Genomic DNA, 26,168 nt, shown 5'->3' on the forward strand with positions numbered 1-26,168 from the left:
GTACCTATTTAAGTAGCTTCTTGGCAATGGCTGGGCCTTCATGTCCACTTTTCCTTCTACATAATGAGATTTTGTTAATTTTTTACTTGTGTTGGTCTTTTAAATGTTTCAAGAATGTTTATCAACCATGTTCCATCTGAAAGATCCTGGACACTGATTCTGTGGAGCCAACTACTACCTCTGGCTCTTTTTATTCCCCCAGTGTACTTTTAGGTTCTTGTACCTTGAGGGGAGGAGTTTGGATAAAAATATCCCATTCAAGCTTGAATTCTCCAAAGTCTCTCACTCCCTGTATGTTGTCCAGTTGTGGGTATATTTGTTAGTTACCATCTACCTCAGGAAGCTTCTCTGATGAGATATGATGCTTTGATCTATGGACACAGGAGAATGTCATTAGGAGTCATTGTATTGCTATGTTTCTTTAGCAGAATAATAATGGTACATTTTCAATTGGGCCCATGACCTAATCTAGTTTCAGGATCTTGGAAATCTTATCAGGTAAGGTATTCATACCATCTCATGGACTAGAATTACATCCAATCAAAAACTGTTCAGTTATTCCCACAACCTTTGTACCACTATTAAACTTGCTTACCTTATAGCTAGTTCACAGTTGTAGGTCATGAGGTTTATAGCTGGGTGATATTCATTACTAATTTTCTTTTCCTGTAATGTGCAAAGTACCTTCTAGAACCATGAATATTAGTCAATACGACTGAATGTTTTAGTTGGGTGCCTGTTAAATTTCTCCATGTTTGATGACATAAATGTATCTTCATCAATAGATGATGATTAATAGATTCATCAGAATTTTGAGGGTAACTAACAATCTTGGCAATAACTTGCAATGTTTGTTTATTCTAGAGAGACCCACTGCCCCATGACTCAACAACATATAATATATTCTTGGTAGCAGGGGTTATAAGTGGTGGTATATAAGATATCTAGTTGGAGCATTTTTCTCCAATCATTTTGTAACTCCAACTAAATCCCTTGAATATATATCTATATTTTTGGATGTTTCTATGTCAATAGGTCTCCAGAGACCATGGAGATCAATATACAATCATATATCCATAATCTGAAAAAAGAGAGAGCTGGGAATAGGCATGTTCTCATTGGCACAGGAAAATATATGGCACAGAAAAGGAAAACCATTCGAACACCAATCACACAGGCATTAAGAGCAATGATTAATCAATAGGACTCCAGAAATCTAAACACTTCCTGCACAGCCAAGAATATCAGCCATCTGAGCAAAGCAGCAGCCAACAGAGTGGAAAAAAAAATCCTTACTAATTATACATTTGACCGAGGGTTAACACCCAGAACTGTAAGGAACAACAAAACAAAAAACAAACTTACAAACAAACAGAAAACCTTGAGCAATAGATAAAAATCAAATAACACGATTTAAAAATTGGATATAGATGTAAACAAATTTCCCAAAAGATGAAACACAAGAATCTAAAATACATTTTTAAAATATTCTATAGCTCTATCTATCAGGCAAATGTAAAATAAAACTACTTTGATATTTTAACCTACACTGGTCATCATGGTGGCCAAGTACAATGAAACAAATGAAGGCTCATGCAAACAAGGATGAGGAGAAAGAGAAACACTTATTGGTGGGTGTGCAAATTAGAACAACCACTGGAAATTTGTGTGAGGATTCTTTAAAAGCTGAGAAGTCATCTACCACAGATACAGCTATACCACTTTTGGGGGTTTATTCAAGGTATCTGGTTCTTACTACAGAAGTTCATCTATGTTCTCTAATGCTCTATCCCTGTAAATACCATAGGTGCCCACCGACTGATGAATGGCTAATGAAACCATGGTTGGGACATTTACACAATGGAATATTACTCAACTGTTAACAAAATTAAAATTATGAGATTTGCAGGCAAATAGTTGGAGCTAGAAACAATCATCTTGCTTGAGATAACCCAGAAATCAAAAAAACAAATATTGCCCATTTTCTCTTATATGCACAGTAAAAGAGGTTATATGGAGATCGACAAATCAAACTAAAGCACTTTTAAAAGCAGTGATTTCATGTCTGGAAGATATGAGTTCAAATTCCAGCAATCACATGGTGGCTCACAAACATCCATAATTAGATTTGATGCCCTCATATGGGGTGTCTGAAGACAGGCCAGATAAGCAGAGGCCTGGAGTGAGTTGCACTTGGAGTGAGAGCGGTCAGAGCGAGAGGGAAAAGGGGAGGGAGGAAAAATCTATATGGAATATCCTTTTTAAAATAACCCACTGAATCCAGTTTTTGTTTCCTGTGTACTCGTGGACATTGAACCATTTACTGAGTCCTTTTCAATTATCAAGGGCCATAACATTAAAAAAAACCCTAACTCTCCCTCCACCAGAAACTATGGAGTGTTTTTAGTTCCTCAGTCACATGTGAGACCCATGAACCCTTCTGTGATGTATGCTTCTATATCAACTGGGTTAATATAGTGAAAACATCGAAAACATCACAGTTTCTATAAAGTCATCAATGAAGCAGTTCTGTTAAATCTAGAGGACACTGCTTCTCTCCAGACCTCCCAAACTCTGACTCTTAGGTTCTTTCTGACCCCTCTTGAGGAGAGGGTAATACAGATGACTTATTGGTCTACTTCTTTAAGAAGCAAAATGGTATGTACAAGATGTTAAAAAAAGAAAGATTATTTTTTAATACTGAACATATTGGTAATTCACTCTGCCTCTAATGATAGTATACCATAAAAATATGTATTTTATAATCATATGCTTTATTTTGAAAGACTTAAGATGTAATTTTTTTCTCAACAGAGAAAACGGTCATTACAATACCACCATCTAAAATGGATGTCACAGTTGGAGAGAGTATCGTCTTACCCTGCCAAGTGTCTCATGACCCCACCATGGAAGTTCTATTTGTTTGGTACTTTAATGGAGATGTCATAGATTTAAAGAAAGGAATGGCTCATTTTGAACGAATTGGGGGAGTAAGTGTCTGAAATTGCTAAGTTCTTCATAAAACAAATAATGTTTTCCCTGAATCCACATGGTTCATAATCATTCTCTCTGTCTTTATTCACAGGCAAAATCTCTATCTGGGTATAAAGCTGCATCTGTTTTTGTTTTGCTCTATTTTACGTGTTTCCCAGAAATACTTGTTTTCTGGATGCAATTAGAGTAAAGGGGATAATAAAAGGGATCAATTATGGAAAACTATAATAATGAGTACATCTTCTAATTTCAAAACTGTCTTATATTTAATATCTACCCAGCTGTAAAGAAAATAGGACCCGCTGTGTGTGATTATGTTTTCATCCAGTTCCTTCTCTCTGTCTTTAGGAATCCGTTGGGGATTTGATGATAAGGAATATTCAATTAGGCCATTCAGGAAAATATCTATGCACAGTACAAACAACACTAGAAAGCTTGTCTGCTGGCGCTGATATCATTGTGAGAGGTGAGCAGAAATGATGAAAGAATGGTTCTATTTTTTATTCCTGATCAGAAATTCCCACACATAGATAGCAGCTGTTTGAGGGATTAAATGAGGATAAGAGAATGACAGAAAACCATAAGTAATTTTTGTTTTCTAAATTCCAAGATTCGATTTTATCAGTTTTGTGGTTATGGACCAAAAAAAATGGCTGTGCATAGCACATTGTATCAATTCCTAAAATTTAGACTGGCTTTGTTTTTGCAATAAACTATTAGTGTCCATGCAGAATAAACTTTGTAGGATTTTACGTTTGTCCATATTAATTATACTTACTTGAGCTTCTTTTGAAGAGAGAACGAATATCAGTTTTTGAAAGCTCCTCATTGTTCTATGCTATTCAATAAATGCATGCTTTGTTGTCCCTACTCTCTATAGATGGTCTTTCTAATCTAATGTGTTATCTGGATAAAATAAATTATTAGGATTTAATCTGACTGTGTGCTACAAATAACTTGTATTTAGTCATTTATTTTCCATCTATGGCAGGTAAAGTAAACCGTTCTTGTCTTCAATTGATGTTATAAAACATTTTCAACACATCAATCATAAATAACATTTCTCTAGGTCCCCCTGGTCCACCAGAAGATGTAAAAGTGGAGCATATCTCAAGTACCACCTCCCAGCTCAGCTGGAGACCTGGCCCTGATAATAACAGCCCCATTCAAATTTTTACTATTCAAACACGGACACCCTTTTCTGTGGGTTGGCAAGCAGTTGCTACAGGTAAGTGACCTAGGGTATTTGTAATTATAGTCTAATAATGGTGTACACAATATTTTAATTTGATAATTCTACAACAATTTTTGTAATTCCACATTTTAATAATATATATTATTTCTCATGTTAATAATGTAATACGCTTAAAAGATTTAAAGAAAAACAAGAGTAAATAGAAAGAAATTATGAAACTCAGGGCTAAAAAATAGTAAAATTGAAACAACAAGATATGTAATAGAATCAATGAAATGAAGAGTGTGTTCTTCAAAACATCAAAAACATTTAGCCCAAGATAATCAAAAGAAAGAGAAAGAGAATCCAAATTTCAAAAATTTGAAGAGTAAAAGAAGACATTACAATGAATAATGAAGAAATTCCAAGACTCCTAAAGAAATACTTTTAAAAATCTCTATTCTATCAATCTGTTAAACCTAAAAGAAGCTAGTTCATGTCTTTATCTACAGGGCTCAGAACATTTGTGTCAGGATGAGATCAAAAGGCTCTATTGGACCCCAAATCCCTAGTTAAATGCAAGCAATAATTAAATATCCCAACAATAACAAAAACCACATCTGGGGCCAGATGGATCCAGTGCTGAAGTCTACAAGACCTTCAAAGAGTAATTAATGCCAATATTTCACAAGTTATCCTGGGAAAGAGAAACTGAAAGAACATTTTCAAATTTGTTTTATGAAGCTCCTATTTCCCTAATGACAAAACTACACAACAAAATGACAAATAAAAATTGTAGCTCTACATTTCTCATAAATATAGATGTAAAAATTCCCAATAAAGTGTTTACAAACTAAAGTTAAGACATCAAAAAGCTTACCCACTATGATCAGTTAGCTTCATCCCAGAGATTCATGAATGACATAAATCAAAAAATGTAATCTATCATATAAACAGTCTAAAAGACAGAAACTACAAGAACATCTCATTAGGTGCATAAAAGGCTTTTTTTGAAAGAAACCAACATCCCTTCATTTTAAAAGTCTTGGAGATACTAGTGACATGAAGGATACCTCAATATAATAAAGGCAATTTGCAACAAACCAATAGACAACATTATTCTAAATGAACAGCAACTCAAAGCATTCCCATTAAGAGGAAGATGACAAAAATGTTCACTCCTTACATACTTGTTCAATATACAGATAAGACAACTGAAAGAGATCAGAGCGATACAAATAAGACAGGAACTTGGCAAAGTAAGTCTATTTTCAGATGATATAATATTATTCATAACAGTCCTTAAAGACTCCATTATGAAATGTCTACAATTGATAAATGCTTTCAACAAAGCAGCAGGATACAAAATTAACACCAAAAAAAGTAGCTTTCTTATATCCAAATGACAAACATACCTATAAATAAATCACAGAAACATCACCTTTCACCATAGACTAAAAAATTAAAATATCTTATTAAAATAAAAATTAAAATACCTAACTGAGCAAGTAAAACACTTACATACTAAGAACTTTGAATACGTTGAAGAAAGAAATTGAAGATGCCACTGTATGTTGGAAAGACCTCACAGGCCCATTGATTGGCAGGATTAACATCAGAAAAAATGACCATATTGCCTAAAGCAATCAATAGATTCAGTCCAACTCCCATCAAAACTTCCACATAATCCTTCGGAGAAATCAACTTCACATACATTGAAAAAAAAAAAACAAATCTTGAGCTTCTTATGGAAACAAACCAAAGGATCAAGATAATTCTGGACTCTTTAACGAGTGTCTATTTATTACCTTACATGCTGTGTTCTGATTTCTGTGGATATTTTTGTTTGTTTGCTTGCTTTAGTCCCTGAAATTCTCAATGGACAGACATACAACGCAACAGTTGTTGGTTTGAGTCCTTGGGTGGAGTATGAATTTCGTGTTGTTGCTGGGAACAATATTGGGATTGGAGAGCCAAGCAAACCATCAGAGTTGCTGAGAACCAAAGCATCAGGTAAGAAATCTATGTTTACTGCTGACATGGAAGATCCTTTCTGTTCTGGTTCTTAGAGAAAAGCTTCTGTGGGTCCTTTAGAAATTTTAGAACAAAATTAGTGTTGATGAGTTAGTGCTTCTGGTTTTTCCCTTTGTATTTGGACCAAAGCCAGGTGTATCTCGTCCACCTCATTCCTACAATCAGGGTTTAAATTTGAGTTGAAATAATGTTAAGCAGATGAGTCTAAATAGTTTTACAGAAGCAACCTTTAATATATTTCTTAACTCAAACTCCTATAGGGAATGTATACATAGAAGATATGTTAGGGCTTGTTCATTAATATGGTATTAAGAATTGATACAGCATCTATTTGGCTCAGCAAGTATTCATTTTCATCTACATGTTTCAACTCTGATCTAGATACAGCTTCACAGAGAAAAACTGTAAATTCTCCTCAATGTAAGTGAGGTAATTTCTAATCTCACTGAACAATAATGCTAACTGAGCATCAGCTGGTTCACTGAGCAGCAAAGCCAAAGCGCAACTTTGCTCCAAATCATGTCTTCTTAAGTACTTTATCACAGACCATCTTTGTCTCGACTCAGCTTTCTCATACAGGGTGGTATCCCTAGTGTTTTGTCATGCAAAGCTCACACAGTTCCCATTATTACTCAGCCATGCAATGTATAATCTCTTTCTTCTTGTTGCATCAGTTTAACAAGCATGAGTTATATGTTAGTTTCCATAAAGTATACTTAATTTCAAAATTATGATGTACCAAAACTTTCTTTTTAAAGAAAAGTAATTTTTGTTTCTTGAATTTATTTTTTAGTGCTGGCCACTGTACTCAGGGGCAGTCCCATACCAGTCAAATGCATATCCCACCCCTGATACCATATTTTTACTTTAGAATTAATTTTAGAAAAATAATATATTTAAAAATGCTGACACTGAATTAAATCATGTTGGAGTACAGAGCTGAACAGGAAGTTTTATTATTTTCTGGAGGACAAAATGAAGAATTGGACCTAAGCTTATTTTTATGGCATTCTAGACCTGAAACCTTAACTGTGGATCTCTACAACCCAGATTTGTTCAACATTTTACTCTCTGCCCAGATGAGCAGTAGTTGCAGCTTCACTGTAAACCCACTGGTTCAGGTGAAGCTCCTGATTCTGAATATTAGCTATTGTTTCCAGTTTTTCATTTTGTTGCTTTGGCAAGGTTGTCCCCAACTGTGTTGTCAGTGCAGTAACATTTGTTTGCCTACTGCTACCAACCATTATGGATGTTCTGAACTTTCAGGATTTCATATATATTCTAAACAGGACTGGATCACACTAAAGTACCTGCCCACCCTTTCTTTCGTCTTATCATCAAAGACTAACTTTTCCTCAATATGGTTTTAGTATTAAAAATAGTTAATTTTAAAATTGAGTTAAGAAAGAACAGAATGAAGACATGGCTCAGAAGTTGAGAGTTCTTCACTTCCTTCTTTTCCCATGGACCTGGACTGAACTCATAGGATACTTATTGAGTAGCTCACAACCATCTGCACTTCCAGATCTAGCATCATCTTCTGGTTTCCACAGGTGCCTGCAAATACATTGTGCACACTTACACAGATACAAACATACACAAGTTTGTGTTTGAAATAGAGTATTTTCTGTTTTTCATTGTATAGAAACTAGGAAAAAAATATACGTTTAAGTAAAAAAAAATATATTGCTTACATAACTGAAGTTTGGAAGTATCTCAAGTATGTGCGACACTGTTGAGCACTACGTATTCAGCAACTCTGTAGACATTACCCTGGCCATGCTACCTTGACAAAATGAGTGTCAGTATTTGGCAGTATGGCTTATGTCCAGCTGATCTTTATGAGAACCATAAGCAAACAAAATGAAGGGTAAATTGAACCTTAAAATGTCTGTTGAGAAAACGCTATCTTTAAAAAAAATCCCATCAGATTATCACAGCACTATTTTCTTGATAGAGCTAACTATTTGCACAAAAGAATGATGTGAACACTGGACAACGACAGGGGGACCGGAGCCATTACAAGATCCCCTTCAATTACTGGAGGTCAGGCCTCTATCCCTGCCTTCGCAAGATTAGAATTGCCACAGCCCTTCTATACTTAGAGAAGGGAGGAGATGTCAGGGGCAGCCCTGATTACACACTGAAGGCCTAAAATCAGCCATAGGCCTAAAATCAGCAATAGGCCTGTCATACATGTATACTAACACCAAGTCTTGGGTCTTTGTGGAAAAACATTGAAACAGAGGGCTATAAGCTATTGTAAACAGGCAGCTTTTGTGAAAATTTACCAGCCTGAGTAGTCATAGACCTTGTAAATAGGTAGCCTTGGCAGACAATACCAACTTAGATAAGGACAAGTGAGTCATAAGCAGAGTCATAGTGACCTATCCCCTGAACCTTCACCCAGCGGATACCCGGTTCTGAAAGACATCTGTATTCCCCCTGAACACCCACACTCCAGTGTCATCCCCTTCCCCACATCCTGCCTTTCTGTGTTTATAACCTCTGTGTGAATGAATTACGATTTGAGAAAAAATAAATAATTTATTAAAAAAAATGACGTGAACAACCTGGGTGTCTTTAGATTGTCCCAATGGGTTGAAAGAAAGATGATATGAGTAGTCGCAGCCTTTCCCCACTCATCCTCACACACATTTTTAACTTTGAGTGAAATCATACCATACCTAGAGATATTATTCTCAATTTCTGAATCCTGGTCAAAAATCGTACCATGAAAATAACTTCCAAGACAGCTTGAAGGTCATATGCATCAGCATTACCCATTACAGGTTTAAGTTGGTTTTGCTACTGTGTTAATAGAATCGTTTTAAGACTTCTAAGTATGTGATAGAATCTGACTACTTACTCTGTTTGAGATATATTTAACATTTACCTTGAGCCAGCTTTATCTAATCCTCATAGAGTTGAATAGCATATTATTCTTCTGATTTCTTTAGTGTTTTCAGTGTTTCTGTCTTATATCCAAACAGGAAGCAGAAGTCTTAGCTCTGCAGTCATGTTCTTTACAGGAGAACACTCTAATTTTCCAAGTGAAAAGTTGAAAATTACACTAATTCACTCAAGAATAATGCCAGTACAAGAATTCAGTTTTAAATGTTAAAATATCCCAATAGTTAAAAAAGCAAAAACATCCAGCTTGTTTATTGACAAAAAATAATGAATTAATGTACTGCCTGAGTAACTTGTTTACAGCACAACTGTATAATTAGGCCCTAAATCAGCAGTGTCACCGTTACCATCTGAACGCAACATCATTTTGCCAATTAGTAGATGATGCATAATAATGTCAAACACACGATGTTACTTGATTTTTAATTAATTTTGGAGCCAAGGGGCCCATGTATCAAACAAAACTGTGTCCTCTCTCTTAGAAATTTGGATATGTGTAAACATCATTTATGTTGATTAAGAATGCAGCACTCTCTCAGTTTGCCAGAATGAGCACTTTGAAAGGTGAAACCCTCCCAAACAGAATTCTTCTTGATGAAGACGTTCCTTTCATCCTAACTATCCATGTTTCTCTTGGTTGTCTGCAGTCCCCAATGTGGCACCAGTAAATATCAATGGAGGCGGTGGAAGCAGATCGGAACTTGTCATTACGTGGGAGGTAATTTTCTGTTCAACTAAGTTATTTTTGAATGAGAAAAATTTAGCTGGCCAGGACAAATACTGACAAAACAAAAAGACCCAAAACTTTATTTGATCACTTCACAGGGCATATTAAAATTCAGCATATCAAACCATGTCACCTTGACAATGAGCTATTTATGGCTGGTATTATGCAATTCTTATTTTCACTAAGGCAAGAGAATGTGACTATCTCAGTGCAAATTGTCATATATATATATATATATATATATATATATATATATATATATATATATATAAAACAATGATAACAATGTCAGTATCTGCTGTGCAGTGGTCAGTAGTATTGTCATTAAGACTGGGTGGATTGTGTACTCCTTTACTGATTAGCTATAGAATGATTTCTCATTGTGGGTATGGTGGACTTAGAAGAGCCCAGACTAAAATGGATTATTGGGATTATTGTTCTAACAGTGCTCTTTATGGCATCAGCTGTTCTCTCCCAGCACCTAAATGAAATCTTAGGAGCATCAAAGCTTTGCTGGTCATTGTGTTTCACATTAACATATAGATTCATTTTTCTCTTTCAGAATATAAATTTTATTACCATTTGGTATCATAAACTTGAAAGGCCACATGGTCAATTGTTTGACATTGCAACAGTGTGGACACTTCCCAAGTTGGCATTGCAAAATATGACAATCAAGATTTAATAATGATAATGATAATAATAATAACAACATAATCTCTCCTAACATTTTAAGTACATTTGATCTTTTGTGTTGTTCATCAGTCATGTATTCATGCCTGTACCAGCTGCTCTATTTGTGAGGGTGGGCTATGTTCTATTTTGCATATTTTTGGAATTTAAAATTGCTACGTTGCAAAATTTGATATCAGAAGTCAAATACAAACTGAATATTAATGTTTGTCCTCATTTTATGTTCCCTAATAAGTAAAGCTTGAGGTGGTGTATCATATCTAATTTGGCTATAAATGAGTATATAGAAAACACACTGTAGAGTTAAAGGCACATGACTGAGGTTGCCACATTTCTTACACAAAGTAAAAATTTTGAGGATTGCAAATAATTTTGTCTCTTTTATGAAATTTCACTCTGTTATTAGAGTCACAAAATATTCATATATCATACAAATGAGGACATGTGGTTATGTTCTCTGAATCTTTATTTTCTTTAATTTGATAATTTCATTAGTAAGTACTCTATTTATATTGTTTCAGTTGCTCCCTTACTGTGCTCCAACTCTTCCTGTATCACCCCACTCTCCCTCAAATTCATGATACCTTCTTTTTAAAATTATTATTGGAGAGAAAGAGAGAAAGAGAGAGAGAGAGAGAGAGAGAGAGAGAGAGAGAGAACATAAATACATCTTTTTAGTGTTGCTCATGTATATATTATATATATTTAGGGCTCATCAGTTGGGGTAGAGGGAGATTGTAGCTTTGTGAAATTTCTTTCAACCCTGTTTACATCTTAATTGGTGTTATTATTGTGCAAATCTTGCTGAAACACTTTGTGTAGAGATTTTGCTGGGACAGTTTTCCTATTCTATAGAGAAGACACTATGGCACAATACACATTATCATCCTCTGGCCCTTAAAATCTTTTGATCCATCTTCCAAAATATTTTCATAGCCTTAGAGATAAAAGCTGTATTGTAGCTCTATCGGTTGTGGTTGAGCACCACATATTGTCTCTATTTTGGCCAGTTTTAATTTTCTGAAATGGTCTCTGTCTGTTTCATAAAGTAGCTTTCTTGATGAGAGGTGAAATGTACACTTATCTGTGGTTATATAGATTAAAATGCAGTTAAAAATAATACTGTTGTAAGAAAGAGATAGTAGTAAGTTCTCCTTTAAAGATTGTTGCCTTCCTAGTCAAGTGTATGCCTCCAGGTTTATAGTTTATTTAAACATCTGTTGGTGATCCTCAAGTTATAAGTGCAACTATTCCACCCATGTGGACGTCTTATCATGTTAGCCATTCATTTTTTATTGTTGTTATTGTTGTTCAAAGAAGTTACAATTATGTAGGACTATTGATTGCTTTTCTCAAGTAACAGCTTACACCATATCTTCTTATCCTATGAGGACCAGTTCCGAGGGAATAGATTCTAGATCAGTTTGGAATAGATTAATTTTTTTCTAGCCCTTCATCTTAAGTATATGGTGTCATGTCACTCAAACTCTTACTTTCAAAACCAACCTGTAAGCAATATGTGACTAGACCTCTATTTGATTGGCATCGGTTCATATTAAAGTGCACTTGATCATTATTAGTCTTTAAGAATTCTAATAAATTTTACATTCATTTGAATCTCTGAACCTTTGAGAATTTTCTCAGCTGGAAGAAGAAAACTTTTTTCTGCTCTTTTAAACTGCTAAGTAGTTGGGTTTTGTTTGTTTGTTTGTTTGTTTGTTATCATTGTGGCTCTTAGTCCATAAATGAAAGAATCTAAATAAGTGACTTTTGATACATGTTAATTTGATCTTATTAGTCAAAGTTCTTTTTTGGATGGATAACATGATAGAGAGGCATTATGCATTACTAAGAAACAAGTATTTTCTGCATATTGAACCGAACATTGACTGACATTGCATTTGAGAATGAAGAAACTTCAAAATAAATCAAATATTGCTGAATTCTTATAAGCCTCTTCTAAATCATTCCTAAGTAACTGTACAATTATTCCCCCAATTCCTAAGAGAAAAAAAACCTTACTTTTTCCAAGTTTCATCAGCTGTGTTCTTTCTCATTTTTTGCTCAATGTATTTTTTAGATTGTTTTATGAAAACAGAGACACCTTTGGATCATCTCAGTGAATGGGGATTTATTTTAAACCTACAGAGAAAGCAATGAGGAAATGAAAATGTGTCTGCAACAGAGCAGCCAGTCAATTGCGGAAGTGGCAAATTGTCCATCTCTGGAGGCCATAGGAGTTCTAGGCCACAGTCCCTATAATCTAGGACAACCTCCCCTAGTTTCTTGTGCATGGATGAAACACTTTCCATTTCCTTTGTTTACAGTTTGTGCATGGCTGCTAGCAAAGCTCTATTTCCTCTCTACTTACTTTAGAGCTTTCAGAGATATTTATTATATCCTTTATTTTCTCCATGTGGTGTATGTGTGCTTGTGTGTATGCAAATGTCCATATGGCAGTCAGAAGATAATTTGTGAGAGTCATTTCTCACCACCATGTGAATCTAGAGATGGAATTCAGGTCATTGGAATGAGTGACAAGCACCTTTACCTGCTGAACAAAGTCTGTTACCTGACAGCTTAAATTACAAAATAAACACTTAGACTCTACTTACCCAATGATTTTTTCCCTTATATTTTCTACTTATCGCCTATGCTGAGCTTTGGTTCAGTATGCTCCAGACTGCAGGCTTCATATTGAAATTCTGTAAGAGGAATCAGTTGGGTCTATTAATTGCTATTGAGCATTAAAGAGGCTGCAACAGAAACTCTCACAGATACTGGAGTATATTATGCCTTATGTTCTGGAGTGTGTAACTGGAAGTTGTGGTACAAGCAGAAAGCTAAAGGAATTCAGAAAATAAACATGTGACCATGAAAGCCACTAATATTGTGCTGGGTTAGAACCACACTTATCCAATAAAATTATTAAAAAAAATAAAATAAATATTTTTCCTGTAGAAAAACAGAAAATTCTATGGATTCATAAATATAATATCTATAGTTATAATCAGGTAAGATGATTGTCCAGGATGAAGCAAAATTTCACTTTTTTCTTGCTGGTTAATATAATAATAATTTTCATATCTATAGAGTTCTGAAAGAATACATAATAATTTTGTTTAGTGAGAACAGGTTTTAACTGTGTTGTGTGAAACTTAATTTCTGTTAATTAGCAATGTATAATTTTTTTGGTCAGAAATAATTCACACTGATGTTATTAATGAAGCACATGCTTTAAAAAAAACGAGTTTCTTTATGCTTTTGAACAGAATATTTCTTAAATTGAATGTTATGAAACTTGATTATAACACACTCAGAAGAATTTTTTAGGATATCGAAAATAAAGTATATTTAGCATTAGAGAAGTAGTTAATAAGTTAATTTGGTAGTGAGCTAAAAATTCATGTAAGATTATGTTTTAGCTTGTATCATTAAAACTTTCAGCCTTCTACTGAATTTTATCATTGCCATTTATGAATGATCAAATATATATATATATATTAATATATATATATATATATTATATATATTCTGCTTCATATTTTTTGGAAAGTAGAACTATTAGAGATGGCACTGGAAATAAAGGTATTCTTAATTGTTCATTAATTATTGTAATTATCCATAGCTACATATATAGAAGAAACATAAAGTAATCAAAAAATATAATTATAGTTCACAAGATTTTTCATGAATACTCAGTGGTTGATTGCATTCTGCCCAAGTCCATTCCAGAAGAACTACAGAACGGAGAGGGATTTGGGTATATCATCATGTTCCGGCCAGTGGGCTCAACAACCTGGATGAAAGAAAGGGTGGCTCTTGTAGAATCATCAAAGTTCATCTACAGAAATGAAAGCATCATGCCCCTGTCTCCCTTTGAAGTCAAAGTGGGAGTGTACAATAATGAAGGAGAAGGATCCCTGAGTACTGTGTCCATTGTCTACTCTGGGGAAGATGGTAAGCTGTTTTCAGTGTTGGAATAGTTTTTCTTGTAACTTTACATGCAATTTATTTTTTGTTTGTTTGTTTATTTATATCATTTTCCTTGAGGCTTTCTCTTAAATATGGCGATGTCTTTTCCTTGATGGTAGAACCACAGCTGGCCCCAAGAGGAACTTCTGTCCAGAGTTTTTCTGCTTCTGAAATGGAGGTTTCCTGGAATGCCATTGCTTGGAATAGAAACACAGGAAGAGTGCTGGGTTATGAGGTAATTCACATTGACTGCACTCTGCAAACAGATGTAGCAGCTCCCTACACAATACCTTCTGTTTGTTAAGATAACGTATTTCCTGTTGTATAATAGTATATGCATTATTATTCTGCTTTACACCATTGTACTAAAGAGCTGTTAGAATAGATTTAAAAAAATAATTTGGAATATGGAGAGATGAAGCTATGCTTTCTTCTGGCTTCTACATGCAAAGATATACGTGGTCATACACACAAAGACACATACACTCTCATAGTTGTATACATACACAAACAAATTATTTTCAAAAATGTTAAAAGGATGAATAATTTATTTTCACTCACAATTTCAGAGTTTCAGTCTACACAAAGATTGTTGCTTTGTGTGTGTGGGGGGGTCACACAATGAGGGCATATTAGAACACGTGACAAGGGAAGATGCTTGCTGTGGCAGCCAGAAAACAATGACACTGGACAACTCCCTGGTCACATTATAGCCTTCAAGGTCATGATCTCAGTGATCAAATTCTCCCTACAAAGCACCACCTCTTCAAAATTCTTCTACTTTCCCATAATTTCATTGGCCTGTGATGAGTCTTTCAGTACAGAAGTCTTTGGAACAGCATTACAGATCTGAGACATAACAATGTTTTAAACTCAAAACAGAGATGAGAAGAAAGAATGTTTCCACGTGGTCTTAGGCAAATAAATTTAACACTATAAAAATATCCATTTTAATAGGTATATGATTGTAATTAAATAAGATGTATAGACTAAAGGATTGCAGGTAAAAGACAAATATGATGCATAAATCCAGTTAAGAAGACAGAGCTCATATGAAATTATCAGAATATATCTTTTCACGTGATCAAAAAGAAGTATTAACTATTAAAATTACAGTCATTATATTCTTACAGACAGATAAAGTTGAACCCTTGTAGATCTTAAACCACGGAATTTTACTGAGAATTTTCCATAGAATATAAGAATCAAGATTGAGGGACCTAAGTGACAAGGAAAAAAAAAACAATACAGTTCCATTTAAATTGTTCAAAATGAAGTAAATCACATTTATACAACTTTGTTTTTGATTAAGAGTATGTAATGGGAACACATTTGATCACTGATTGGTCTTCATCTTGCAAGTGAGGACATGGATACTTTGTCTTTAAAAAAACAAAATTTTTCTAAATATTTATAATTTTTTCTCTCCTCTTTTCTTATAATCCCCCCTGAAAGAATCAAAAAAGAAACAAAAGCAATGGAAAAAGCAAAACAAAACAAAACAAAAAAATCTAGGTGGCAGATGCCTTTGAACTTCTATGCCTGGAATGTCAACTGCTTATCCTGAGACCTGATGGTTTTCTAATCTCTGTACTCCTCACTGAACAACATTGCTTTCTCTTCAGATTCATAGACCATTTGTATATATATTCTATCTTTCTATATTTGGGAGCTCAAGCGCTCGTGCTGAACGAATAATTCTGTTTTGTTTTGATATGTCTGAAACAGTGTTTTGCATAGCAAGTGATTCATTGAATTATTAATTATCCATGGTATCCAAGAATTCTAAAGGAAAGGATAATACCAACAAATCTGAAATTTTGATTGATGGCATGGGATTTGTTTTAGTCTAAATTATTATATGCCCTTTGTTAAAGTTGATAATTTTACATCATTTTGGTAACCTAAAAATGCCCAGGTTGTCGTTTTTTATGATGGATATTTCTTGATTACTCTCTATTAATATTAGAAATTTATTTTGCTAGGGAGGTATATCCATTTTAATAAAGAATTTTTATCATTTGTATCTTACTATACTCTAATGGTTGATATTTTAGAGAAAACAATACATTTATTCATCATGTGATTTCACCACTCAGGTCTTATACTGGACAGAAAACTCCAAAGAATCTATGATTGGTAAAATTAGAGTCAGTGGAAATGTCACAACCAAGAACATCACAGGGCTAAGAGCTAATACGATTTACTTTGCCTCTGTGAGAGCCTACAACACTGCAGGGACTGGACCCTCAAGTCCACCAGTTAATGTCACCACCAAAAAGTCCCGTGAGTATACACCATAATCCAGGTCATGCATAGCATTCATCTGTGAATAGTAGACTTTCTATGCTCCATGGCTATTTCATTCTTCCTACCACAAGGTTCTATTGTTCCATCTTCTTGGTAACTTGGTTTGTGCTTTTACAGATAATTTTTACATAATATTTTAATAACTAAAATAAGACCTTTTGATATTTTTGGATTTCTGAAAAGGAAGTAGTTTGATTATGTCTATGACTAAGAGGAGAGCTCTTAAGATTAGGGTCTTTATTGCCTCATACACAATGAGCTAAAGTCAGGACTTCTTGGCTATGAATACAAATTGTTTACTCAGTCTTCAGAGTTTCGATCATTTCACTTATATAAAGAGGAAAAAGCAACATTATTTGTATTCTCATAATATTTGATCAATGTTAATGGGATAATAGCAAAGGACTAACTCCAATTTTAAAAAATTGAGTTTTTATAATTAAACAGCCATTGACAGGTAACAATCTGATGACCATCTTAGCTATGGTTCTGCAAAGTGTTTCAAAAAAGATTTTGCTATTTTTCTAGAGAACAAGTTATTTGCATAAGGTGATTGCTCCAGCTGCAGTGTGCAACCTCAGCTACCACATCCAGTTATCTAGTTAGTATGTAGTCTGTCCCAGTGCACTATAATGTTCCTTGAGGGAGGGTTGTATATGATTGAATTGCCTGCTCAGTTAAAATCAAGGGTTATTATAAAGTATTTGAATAGCATTGAAAAAATCCCCACTATACAGATTGTGTTAAGATGAGAAAGTGTTACACATTATAATTGTAGCTACAGAGCCATGACTCTATTCAAATCCGATCTGTACAAATTTTTTTTGCCCCTTGCCAAACTTTTTCCCTGTCAAAATCTAAAGATTATTACAATACCCAAAGATGAACTTGGATAGCCCAAACCTCTGTATTTGTTCTTTCTTTACAGCCACTTTGACTAATTCTCTTTTCAGGGTTTTTTTTTTTTTTGAGTGTCATTGTAATTATTTTATTTTATATTTGTGTGTGTGTTTGTGTATGTTTTGTGTGTGTGTGTGTGTCAGAGAGAGAGAGAGACAGAGAGAAAGAGAGAGAGAGGGAGGAAGGGAGGAAGGGAGGGAGGGAGGGAGAGAGAGAGAGAGAGAGAGAGAGAGAGAGAGAGAGAGAACAGTCTTGCAGGAGTCAGAAGCAGGTAACAGATAAATGTGGAGTTGGAGTTACAAGTGGTTATAAGCTTCACAAGTGGGTCTTTGATGCCAAACACACATCCTTTAGAAGAGCAAATTACAAGTTAAGGACAATGATCTGAGATTTCTTGGAACTTAGAGGGCATCTGAGACAAGATGATGCCAAAGTTAAACTTCCTTTTTGCTTTCAGCCTTGACTGATTTTCACAGATTCTGAGCAAAGGTAAGCAAGTAAGTTACTTAAAAGATAAAACAGGAAGACAAGAGATTTTAGGCTTTTACGGTGCCTAGGGTTACCATGTATTCTCCAGTATTTAAGTGCATTTTTCGAGTCCTTGTTCTAGTACATGTAAACTGAAATCTTCCAGCCCTGTTTTACTCCATTTTCTGTCTTAAGATAGAATGGACAGAAATAATTTTGAGGGGAAGATTAGATAAACATATAGTTCTATTCTGCCTCCTGTCTTACACTGCATTGACCGAATTGATGAAACATTTGCTCTGATATATTATAATTATGGTAGTATATCAGAAACACAACCATAATCTCATGAATTTGAATACTTCCTCCTCAGTTGGTAATATTTGGAAAGGATTAGGTAGTGTGCCCTTCTTAGAGGAGGTTTACCATTGGCTGTAGGCTCTGAGATTTAAAAAGATTCATGTTGTTTCCAGTGTACCTTTTCTACCTTCTGCTTGTGGATGAAATGGTGAGCTCTGAGTTGTTCCTAACACCATGCAATGATTGCCTAAGTCATTGGGTTTTGTCACAGCAATAAATAAATAAATAAATAAATAAATAAATAAATATCCAAGATAACAGTCTTCTGTGGTTCTGGACCAGATTAGGTTAATTTTTAGCTAACCTCAAGACTGAATGAAAATCACCAGTTAACCACTGGTTTTGAAATTGTCCAGGACAAGTATCAAAGTAGAGGGTAAGGATTTTTTTACAGTTCAAGTCATAGCACTGACAAAATCAAGGCTTATTAGAAATGTATATGATTATTATTGTTAATTAGATTTTTCATATACCCTAAATTAAGTGTATATGCTTTATATCAAACTATTATATGCCTTTAAGAAGATATATATTCAATTTTATTCTGTTAAACAAATACAGTCCTTCAAATAGCTTTAAAGAAATTTAGAATAAACGCAAACATTCTTGGTATTATATAATAGCATATTATTTCCTTATCAAGGGAGGAATATAGTTTTTAAAGCATTTTTATTAACTAGAATTAAGTTTATTTAGCATGCACAGTGTGGAGGTTTGAATAGGTAAGTTCCCCATAGACATATATTTGAATGCTTGACCTGTAGAGAGTAGCCCTATTAGGAGGTGTGGGCTTTTGGAGTAGGTATGGTTTTTTGAAGGAAGTTTGTCACTTTGACAGTAGGCATTTAGGTCTCCTACACTCAACCTATACACAGTGTGGCAGATGGTCCCCTTTTGCTGTCAGTGGATCAAAATGTATTACTCTCATCTCCCTCTCTAGCTTCGACACTGCCATGCTTCCTGCCAAGATGATAATGAACTAATCCTCTGAAAGTATAAGGCAGCCCTAATTAGATGTTTTAATTTATAAGAGTTGCCTTGATCATGATATCTCTTCACAGCAATGAAACCTTAAGACAGAGATTGGTACCAGAAACTCAGACATTGCTGTGATAAGCCCAACTATACTTTTGTTTGGAAGAAAGTAGATTTTGGTAGTTTGGATTAGTAAAGCAATGTAATACTTTATGTGATTCATAATGGGGCATACTAGTAGAAGTACAGAAGACAGTCATGCTGATAATGATTTGAACTGTGGGGGCCTTCCTCAAGAGGTGTCAAGGAGAAGAATTTTTGTAGGTTGCCTGGAGACCTATTTTTGTGATGTTTTGGTGAAGAATTTGGCTGCTTCTTGCCCTTATAAGAAGATTTTGCCTGAGGCTTAAGTGAAGCGATTTAGGTTGATTAATTGCATTAGCAAAGGAAATCGCAAAACAGCCTAGTATAGACTGTTGTATATTTACTAAGGTTCATTCTTACTAAGAGCATTTGATGAAAAGGAAGTAGTTCAATAAGGGAAAATACAAAATATACATTTGGAGTTAAAGGGAATTTCCACACCAGAAAGTGGAGTGGAGCTAAATCCTATATTCAAGAAGATAAACAGATTAAGAAAAGAAATAAAGAGAGTGATAACCTCAAGGGAAGAGGCCACCTAGTTAAGATTTCATCTTGAGAAAAGAAACTAAAGAAGAGCTTATATCCAGATGTGGTGTTTTATAACTTTAATCCCAACACTCAGAAGACAGAGATGCAGATCTCTGAGTTCAAAGTCAGGTTTACCTCTAGAACAAGTTCTAGGACAGCATAGCATAAGTAGTAAAGGAAACTACTGAAAACAGAAAGCTGGTGAAAATATAATTAAAAGAGGGAACTGTGTTCCAGCTGTTGCATAAATTAGTGCTTGCCAGCTTTAGCCATGTAGTTCTGTGACTATTGTGATGGGTTTCATTTCCCTAATTTCTTTCTCAGCCTGTTTTTCTTTCGAGTAGAGGAAGGCTACTGATTTGTTTGAGTTGATTTTATAACCAGTCACTTTGATGAAGTTATCACTTAGACTAATAGAAAAGAGGGTGGAGAAGAACCTTGAATACTTGAGCACAGGGTTAAAGTTCCTGAACACAACACCAATGGCTTATCCTCCAAGATCAAGAATTGACTAAGGGGACCTTGTAAAATTTCGAAGTTTCTGTAAGGCAAAGGACATTGTCAATAGGAAAAAATGACAACTAACAGATTGGGAAACGATCTTTACCAATCTCACATCTGATAGAGGGCTAATATCCAATATATACAAAGAACTCAAGAAATTAGACTCCAGACAACCAAATAACTCTATTAAAAATGGGGTACAGAGCTAAACAAAGATTTCTCAACTGAGGAAACTCAAATGGCTGAGAAGCACCTAAAGAAATGTTCAGCATCCTTAGTCATCAGGGACATGCAAATCAAAACAACCCTGAGATTCCACCTCACACCAATAAGAATAGCTAAGATCAAAAACTCAGGTGATAGCAGATGTTGGTGAGTATATGGAGAAAGAAGGACACTCCTTCATTGTTGGTTGGATTGTAAGCTGGTACAATCACTCTGGAAATCAGTCTGATGATTCTTCAAAAATTGCATATAGCATTACCTGAAGACCTAGCTATACCACTCCTGGGCATACACCCAAAAGATGCTCCAACATATAACAAGGACACATGCTCCACTGTGTTCATAGCAGCCTTATTTATAATAGCCAGAAGCTGGAAAGAATCCAGATGTTCTTCAAGGAGGAATGGATAAAAAAAAATGTGGTACATTTACACAATGGAGTATCACTCAGCTATTAAAAACAATGAATTCAAGAAATTCTTAGGTAAATGGATGAAACTAGAAAATAACATCCTGAGTGAGGTAACCCAATCACAAAAGAGCACACATGGTATTCACTCACTGATAATTGGATATTAGCCCAGAAGCTGGTAATAGCCAAGATGCAACTCACAGATCACATGAAGCTCATGCACAAGGAAGACCAAAGTGTGGGTGCTTCGTTCCTTCTTAGAAGGAGTAACAAAATACTCAAGGAAGCAAATATGGAGACAAAGTATGGGACAGAAACTGAAAGAGGGCTGTCTTGAGACTCTTCTACCTGGGAATCCATCCCACGTGCAGTCACCAAAGGTAGACGCTGATGTGGATGCAGAAAGTCCATGCTGACAGGAGCCTGATATAGCTGTCTCCTTAGAGGTCTGCTAGAGTCTAAATATTCAGAGGCAGATGCTCACAGATGACCATTGAACTGATCAAGGGGTTCTCAATGGAGGTGTTAGAGAGAAGACCGAAGGAGCTAAAAGGGTTTGTGGCCCCATGGGAAGAGCAACAATACCAACGAATCAGAGCTCTCAGTGTCTAAACCACCAGCCTTGGGAGCACATAGGGATGGACCCATGGCTCCATAGTTGGGAAAGGAGATCCTTGGTCCCATGAAGGTTGGATACCCAGTGTGGGGGAATTTGAGGGTGGGGAGGTGGGAGTGGATGGGTGGGGCACATCTTCATAGAAGCAGGAGAAGGAGGCTAGAATAGTGGGTTTCTGGGCAAGGGGGAAGTGGAGTAAGGGGATAACATCTGAAATGTAAATAAAATATCCAAAAATAAATAAATAAATAAATAAATAAATAAATAAATAACTCCTAAGGCTAGTAAATAATGGATCTTGGAGAACCTGCCACCACCACCCTACTAGATTATCATAATTCCTGACTTCATTCTAAATATTAATCCGATCCCCACCATTAAGAGTAGTTCTCATTTGCTTTCAAAGAATGTTCATTTTGCAATAGATGGAAACCAGTACAGAAAAACTCAACTCATCAAATTGCAGAGTACAAGTGATCCTATGGTGCATATACCCAAATGATAAATCTATAACTAGCTCTTATTATTGTTCTGTGTTTAAATAGTCTCTTAGTTTCTCTGCCATTCTTTACATCTCTACTAAGTTTCACCTTCAACATATTTATATCTGAGAAGAGATAATATAACTTTGTGCTGTTGTGAAACTGAGGCAAAGAGTGAGAGAAGTGTGGCCATGGATGCTAACTCATCCATACTTTCATTTTGACTCATATAAATATGTGATTCGTGTGTATACTCTATGGAATGGGGTACTACATACATGTGTGAATGTTTGTTCACATCTGTGTGTTCTTCTATGGAAGCCAGAGGACAGTGTCAGAAAAACATCCAACTTCTTTGGGATAGATAAGGATGGCTCTCCAGCAAGCCTCATGGGTTCTTCTGTTTGTATGTTCCTGGGTATGGAAGTGTGCACCACCATATCAGGCATTTTTTTTAATCCTGAGAATTGATCTCATGCTTGTGAAGAACTACTTTACCAACTGAGATCTTTTAGAAGCTGAGGTTTTCTTATTTGAAACTTATGAATATATGTTTGTAACTAAAAAGCAGAGGTGAGGATTATACTGAGTTCTGGAGTTTATTGGAAAACTGAAGGAAATAACCTACCTAAAGAAGACCCCCACGGCTAAAATACAGTGAAGGTACATTGAGCAGCAACATGTATTATATCACTTTGCCCATAATTTTATTTTTTTCTCAGTTTAAAAGAAATAAAAGTACTGCTAGTCTTCACTGTCTTCACTTTCTTTCCATGAGGTATTCTTTTTTTTTTTTTTTTTGAAACATTTGTCTGGGATCACAGATAGACACCCAAAGTGTTAGAGGTGAAACGACTTTAATGAAACATTGAAGGCAGCCCTGATTCTAAGTGGTACCCTTGGATTTAACTTTGATTTTCCATGTCCTTGAGATGACATCAAGATTACCTCTGAATATTGGAAGCACAAAAAAAAAAAGTCCTCATCCATCACACATTGAAACTGTCACCATCTAGATTTTCAATTTGGTACTTAGATTTTCATTGTAAAAATCAGAAAAAAAAATGAGAATTCACATTTAACAAAATCTCTGTTCCTCATGTTTGGCTATCATGATAGGCAAAGCTATGGAGAAGACAGAACATTATTACTTTTACCCACTATAAAGATTCTGTCATCTATACAATGAATAGTGCTGTCAGGAGCCACATATAGTCTTAAGTACTGAGGTATGCTTGCTTCTTATAAATTCTCTATTACTAAACATCCTAGCATAAAAGAAAGACAAATGATATTACTACAAGCTACAGGAAATGTTATATAGAAAATAAGAAGTATAATACACATAAGAAAGAGTATGGAGGAGGACCCATATTTGGATAAGCATCCATAATATTAACAGTTAAGGGTCTGTTTATTATAATTGGTGATAATGATAGTGAGTACTTATTTTCAAATACTACATGTGATGTACTTGTAAGTATCACACCTTAGTAAAAGTAATGCATATCCAAGACATCCAAGAGATATAGCAAATGCACTGTGATTCACACAGAGATCACTTAGATAGCACTTAGATTTACAATGAAAAGAGGAAAATATTTACAGAAATTACAAGTGGAAAAGAAAAGCATAAACAAAACATTGCGCCTGTTGTAAAAAGTCATACTCAGACAGTGCAACAGAATATGTTAGCAATTTTGGGCTCAATTTGGACATGAACGTTGACTGACTAGCACTCTGTACTGGATTCTTTCTTGCTGTAAATATGCAATCAATCCATATTTAGACATAAAGGAAGCATTAAGCTTTTATTTCATCTTGCACTTATGTTCTTTCGCTCTTGTCCAAATGTCAACCCCATGCTGTTACTTAGAAGTGTAACATAAGAAGTTGTTTTTGAATTGGGTTCACAGTGTGAACTACAGCTGAATATAAATGCCATCTACAGAAAAATTGATTACAGGGAAACCATTAGAGCTGTGAAGGGCTGGTTTAATGCCACTCTGTCACTTGATTAATAGAACATGATTTTGGTCTTTGGAAATTGGCTGCAAAAAAATTTAAAAAGTAGAAAAAGTGTTTGTTTGTTGAGTTTACCATTCCTGAATATTATACAAGCAATATAATATGTTTTGTAAGATACATGTGACATGTGCTTTGGTTTTCTTGAGGTATTAGAAATTTTAATTTCATTAAAGAATTTGTGCTGTATGTTTTAATCCTCCATACCAAACCTGGACTGTTAACACTGCAGAAAGTACGGTGATAGCCTTCAAAAGGGCTTTCAGAAGTTTTGGGTTGCTTTTTATTATGACACATGAATGACATTGACACCCATATTTCTACATTAATACCAAATAAAGATAAAAATGTCTATAGGGCATGATAACTTACCAGACAATTAGCTGAGACCTTCCTTGCATCTTCCTATCAGAATTACATTGTAAATTCAAGAGTAGTGTCACAAAGGGAGGATCTTCAAATTATGCTAATTATATTTAAGAAATGAGTCATTTGTAAATGTTAGAATCATATTATCTGTGGCAAACCACTTTTAACACAACTGAAAACAGATTATGACATAACCAGGCAGTGGAGAACCACTATACCTAAGAGAGACTCTTAATGGCCATTGAGACTTGATTACAAACCTCTGAGAAAGCAAAGACTTCCTATTGTATTTCATATAAACCAAGAATTGTATAAAGTAGGAATTATAACTCTCATTTCAGAAGTAATAAAGCTAGGGCTCTTGGGTATAACGTTGGAACTTTGACCTCTAAATCAGAGTCTTCCTATCTTCCAGACAGAAAGAGAAGCCAAACATTCCAAGTAATCCATAGAATTAGTCATACATACTGGCAGCACTTCTTATGTTGTGCCCATGGGATGCTCTGCAATCTGCTTTAAAGAAACAAATGCATACATATAAAGGACAAGTTTATTGCCAAAGCCACAACTGTATACCTTTCTAGGTAGCAAAATTCAGCTCACTAATTACTTGCCTGTTACATCAACAGTAGACTCAGTATTGTAAGGAATCCTTTTATGCTAAACCAGTTGACCAAACAAAAGCCACAACAGTAAATGAATGATATTTGCAGAGAGTAAAACAAAACAAAACAACAACAACAAAAACCTACCAGTGACATTGAACTGCTGGATTTATATATGTTTCACCTTAATTACATGATGTCATTGTTAGTTTTGATCCACTGTTGTGAAGAAATGTGCCCAAAGAGCACACTAGAAGATATTGAGTCCCTGATATCTTGTGAGAATTTTTTGTCTTTTATATCTGAAAAAAAGATTATAAAATTCACTTGAAAATAAATGAAGAGAAGTTAGCTATAAAAGTACCCTTGCCACAGAGTCTATCATAAATAAAAATAGCATTTGGCAATTGTTACGTGTGTACTAAATACAGATACTTAATGCTTTTAATTTTAATTTGGTTTATTTTACCAAGAAATTGTCTAGGCTATGGCCAGATATATTGGTTCATATAAATACACATTAATGACTACAGGTCTGACCATAGTAATTTGGCCTTGATCATAGGATGGTATGATCAATACATGGTTCCCATTTTGTCATCTGTGAGTGCATATTAAATTTGATAAAGGAAATAAGACACTGAGTTGGTTTAGACTTAGTTTTAGATTTTAGACTCCATGATACATTTTCATGCAAATCTGAATTATCAGCTTATTAATGTTTGAGTCATGAAT

General features: G+C 34.9%; 1 protein-coding gene across 5 annotated transcripts in view; it reads left to right on the plus strand.

The window, feature by feature from the left end:
* LOC114625675 (contactin-6) overlaps nucleotides 1-26,168 on the plus strand; it is a 358,006-nt gene that overhangs the window by 326,178 nt on the left and 5,660 nt on the right. For all 5 annotated transcript variants that reach the window (XM_028773030.1, XM_028773034.1, XM_028773029.1 and 2 more), the window contains 8 exons: nucleotides 2,815-2,990; nucleotides 3,343-3,460; nucleotides 4,064-4,222; nucleotides 6,032-6,181; nucleotides 9,763-9,833; nucleotides 14,261-14,495; nucleotides 14,630-14,745; nucleotides 16,610-16,796. In XM_028773030.1, coding sequence (XP_028628863.1) covers nucleotides 2,815-2,990; nucleotides 3,343-3,460; nucleotides 4,064-4,222; nucleotides 6,032-6,181; nucleotides 9,763-9,833; nucleotides 14,261-14,495; nucleotides 14,630-14,745; nucleotides 16,610-16,796 — 1,212 coding nt within the window. The remainder of the gene's footprint in view (nucleotides 1-2,814; nucleotides 2,991-3,342; nucleotides 3,461-4,063; nucleotides 4,223-6,031; nucleotides 6,182-9,762; nucleotides 9,834-14,260; nucleotides 14,496-14,629; nucleotides 14,746-16,609; nucleotides 16,797-26,168) is intronic.

This window comes from Grammomys surdaster, unplaced genomic scaffold (assembly GCF_004785775.1).
Source record: "Grammomys surdaster isolate TR1022 unplaced genomic scaffold, NIH_TR_1.0 220, whole genome shotgun sequence".
Taxonomy (NCBI): Eukaryota; Metazoa; Chordata; class Mammalia; order Rodentia; family Muridae; genus Grammomys; species Grammomys surdaster.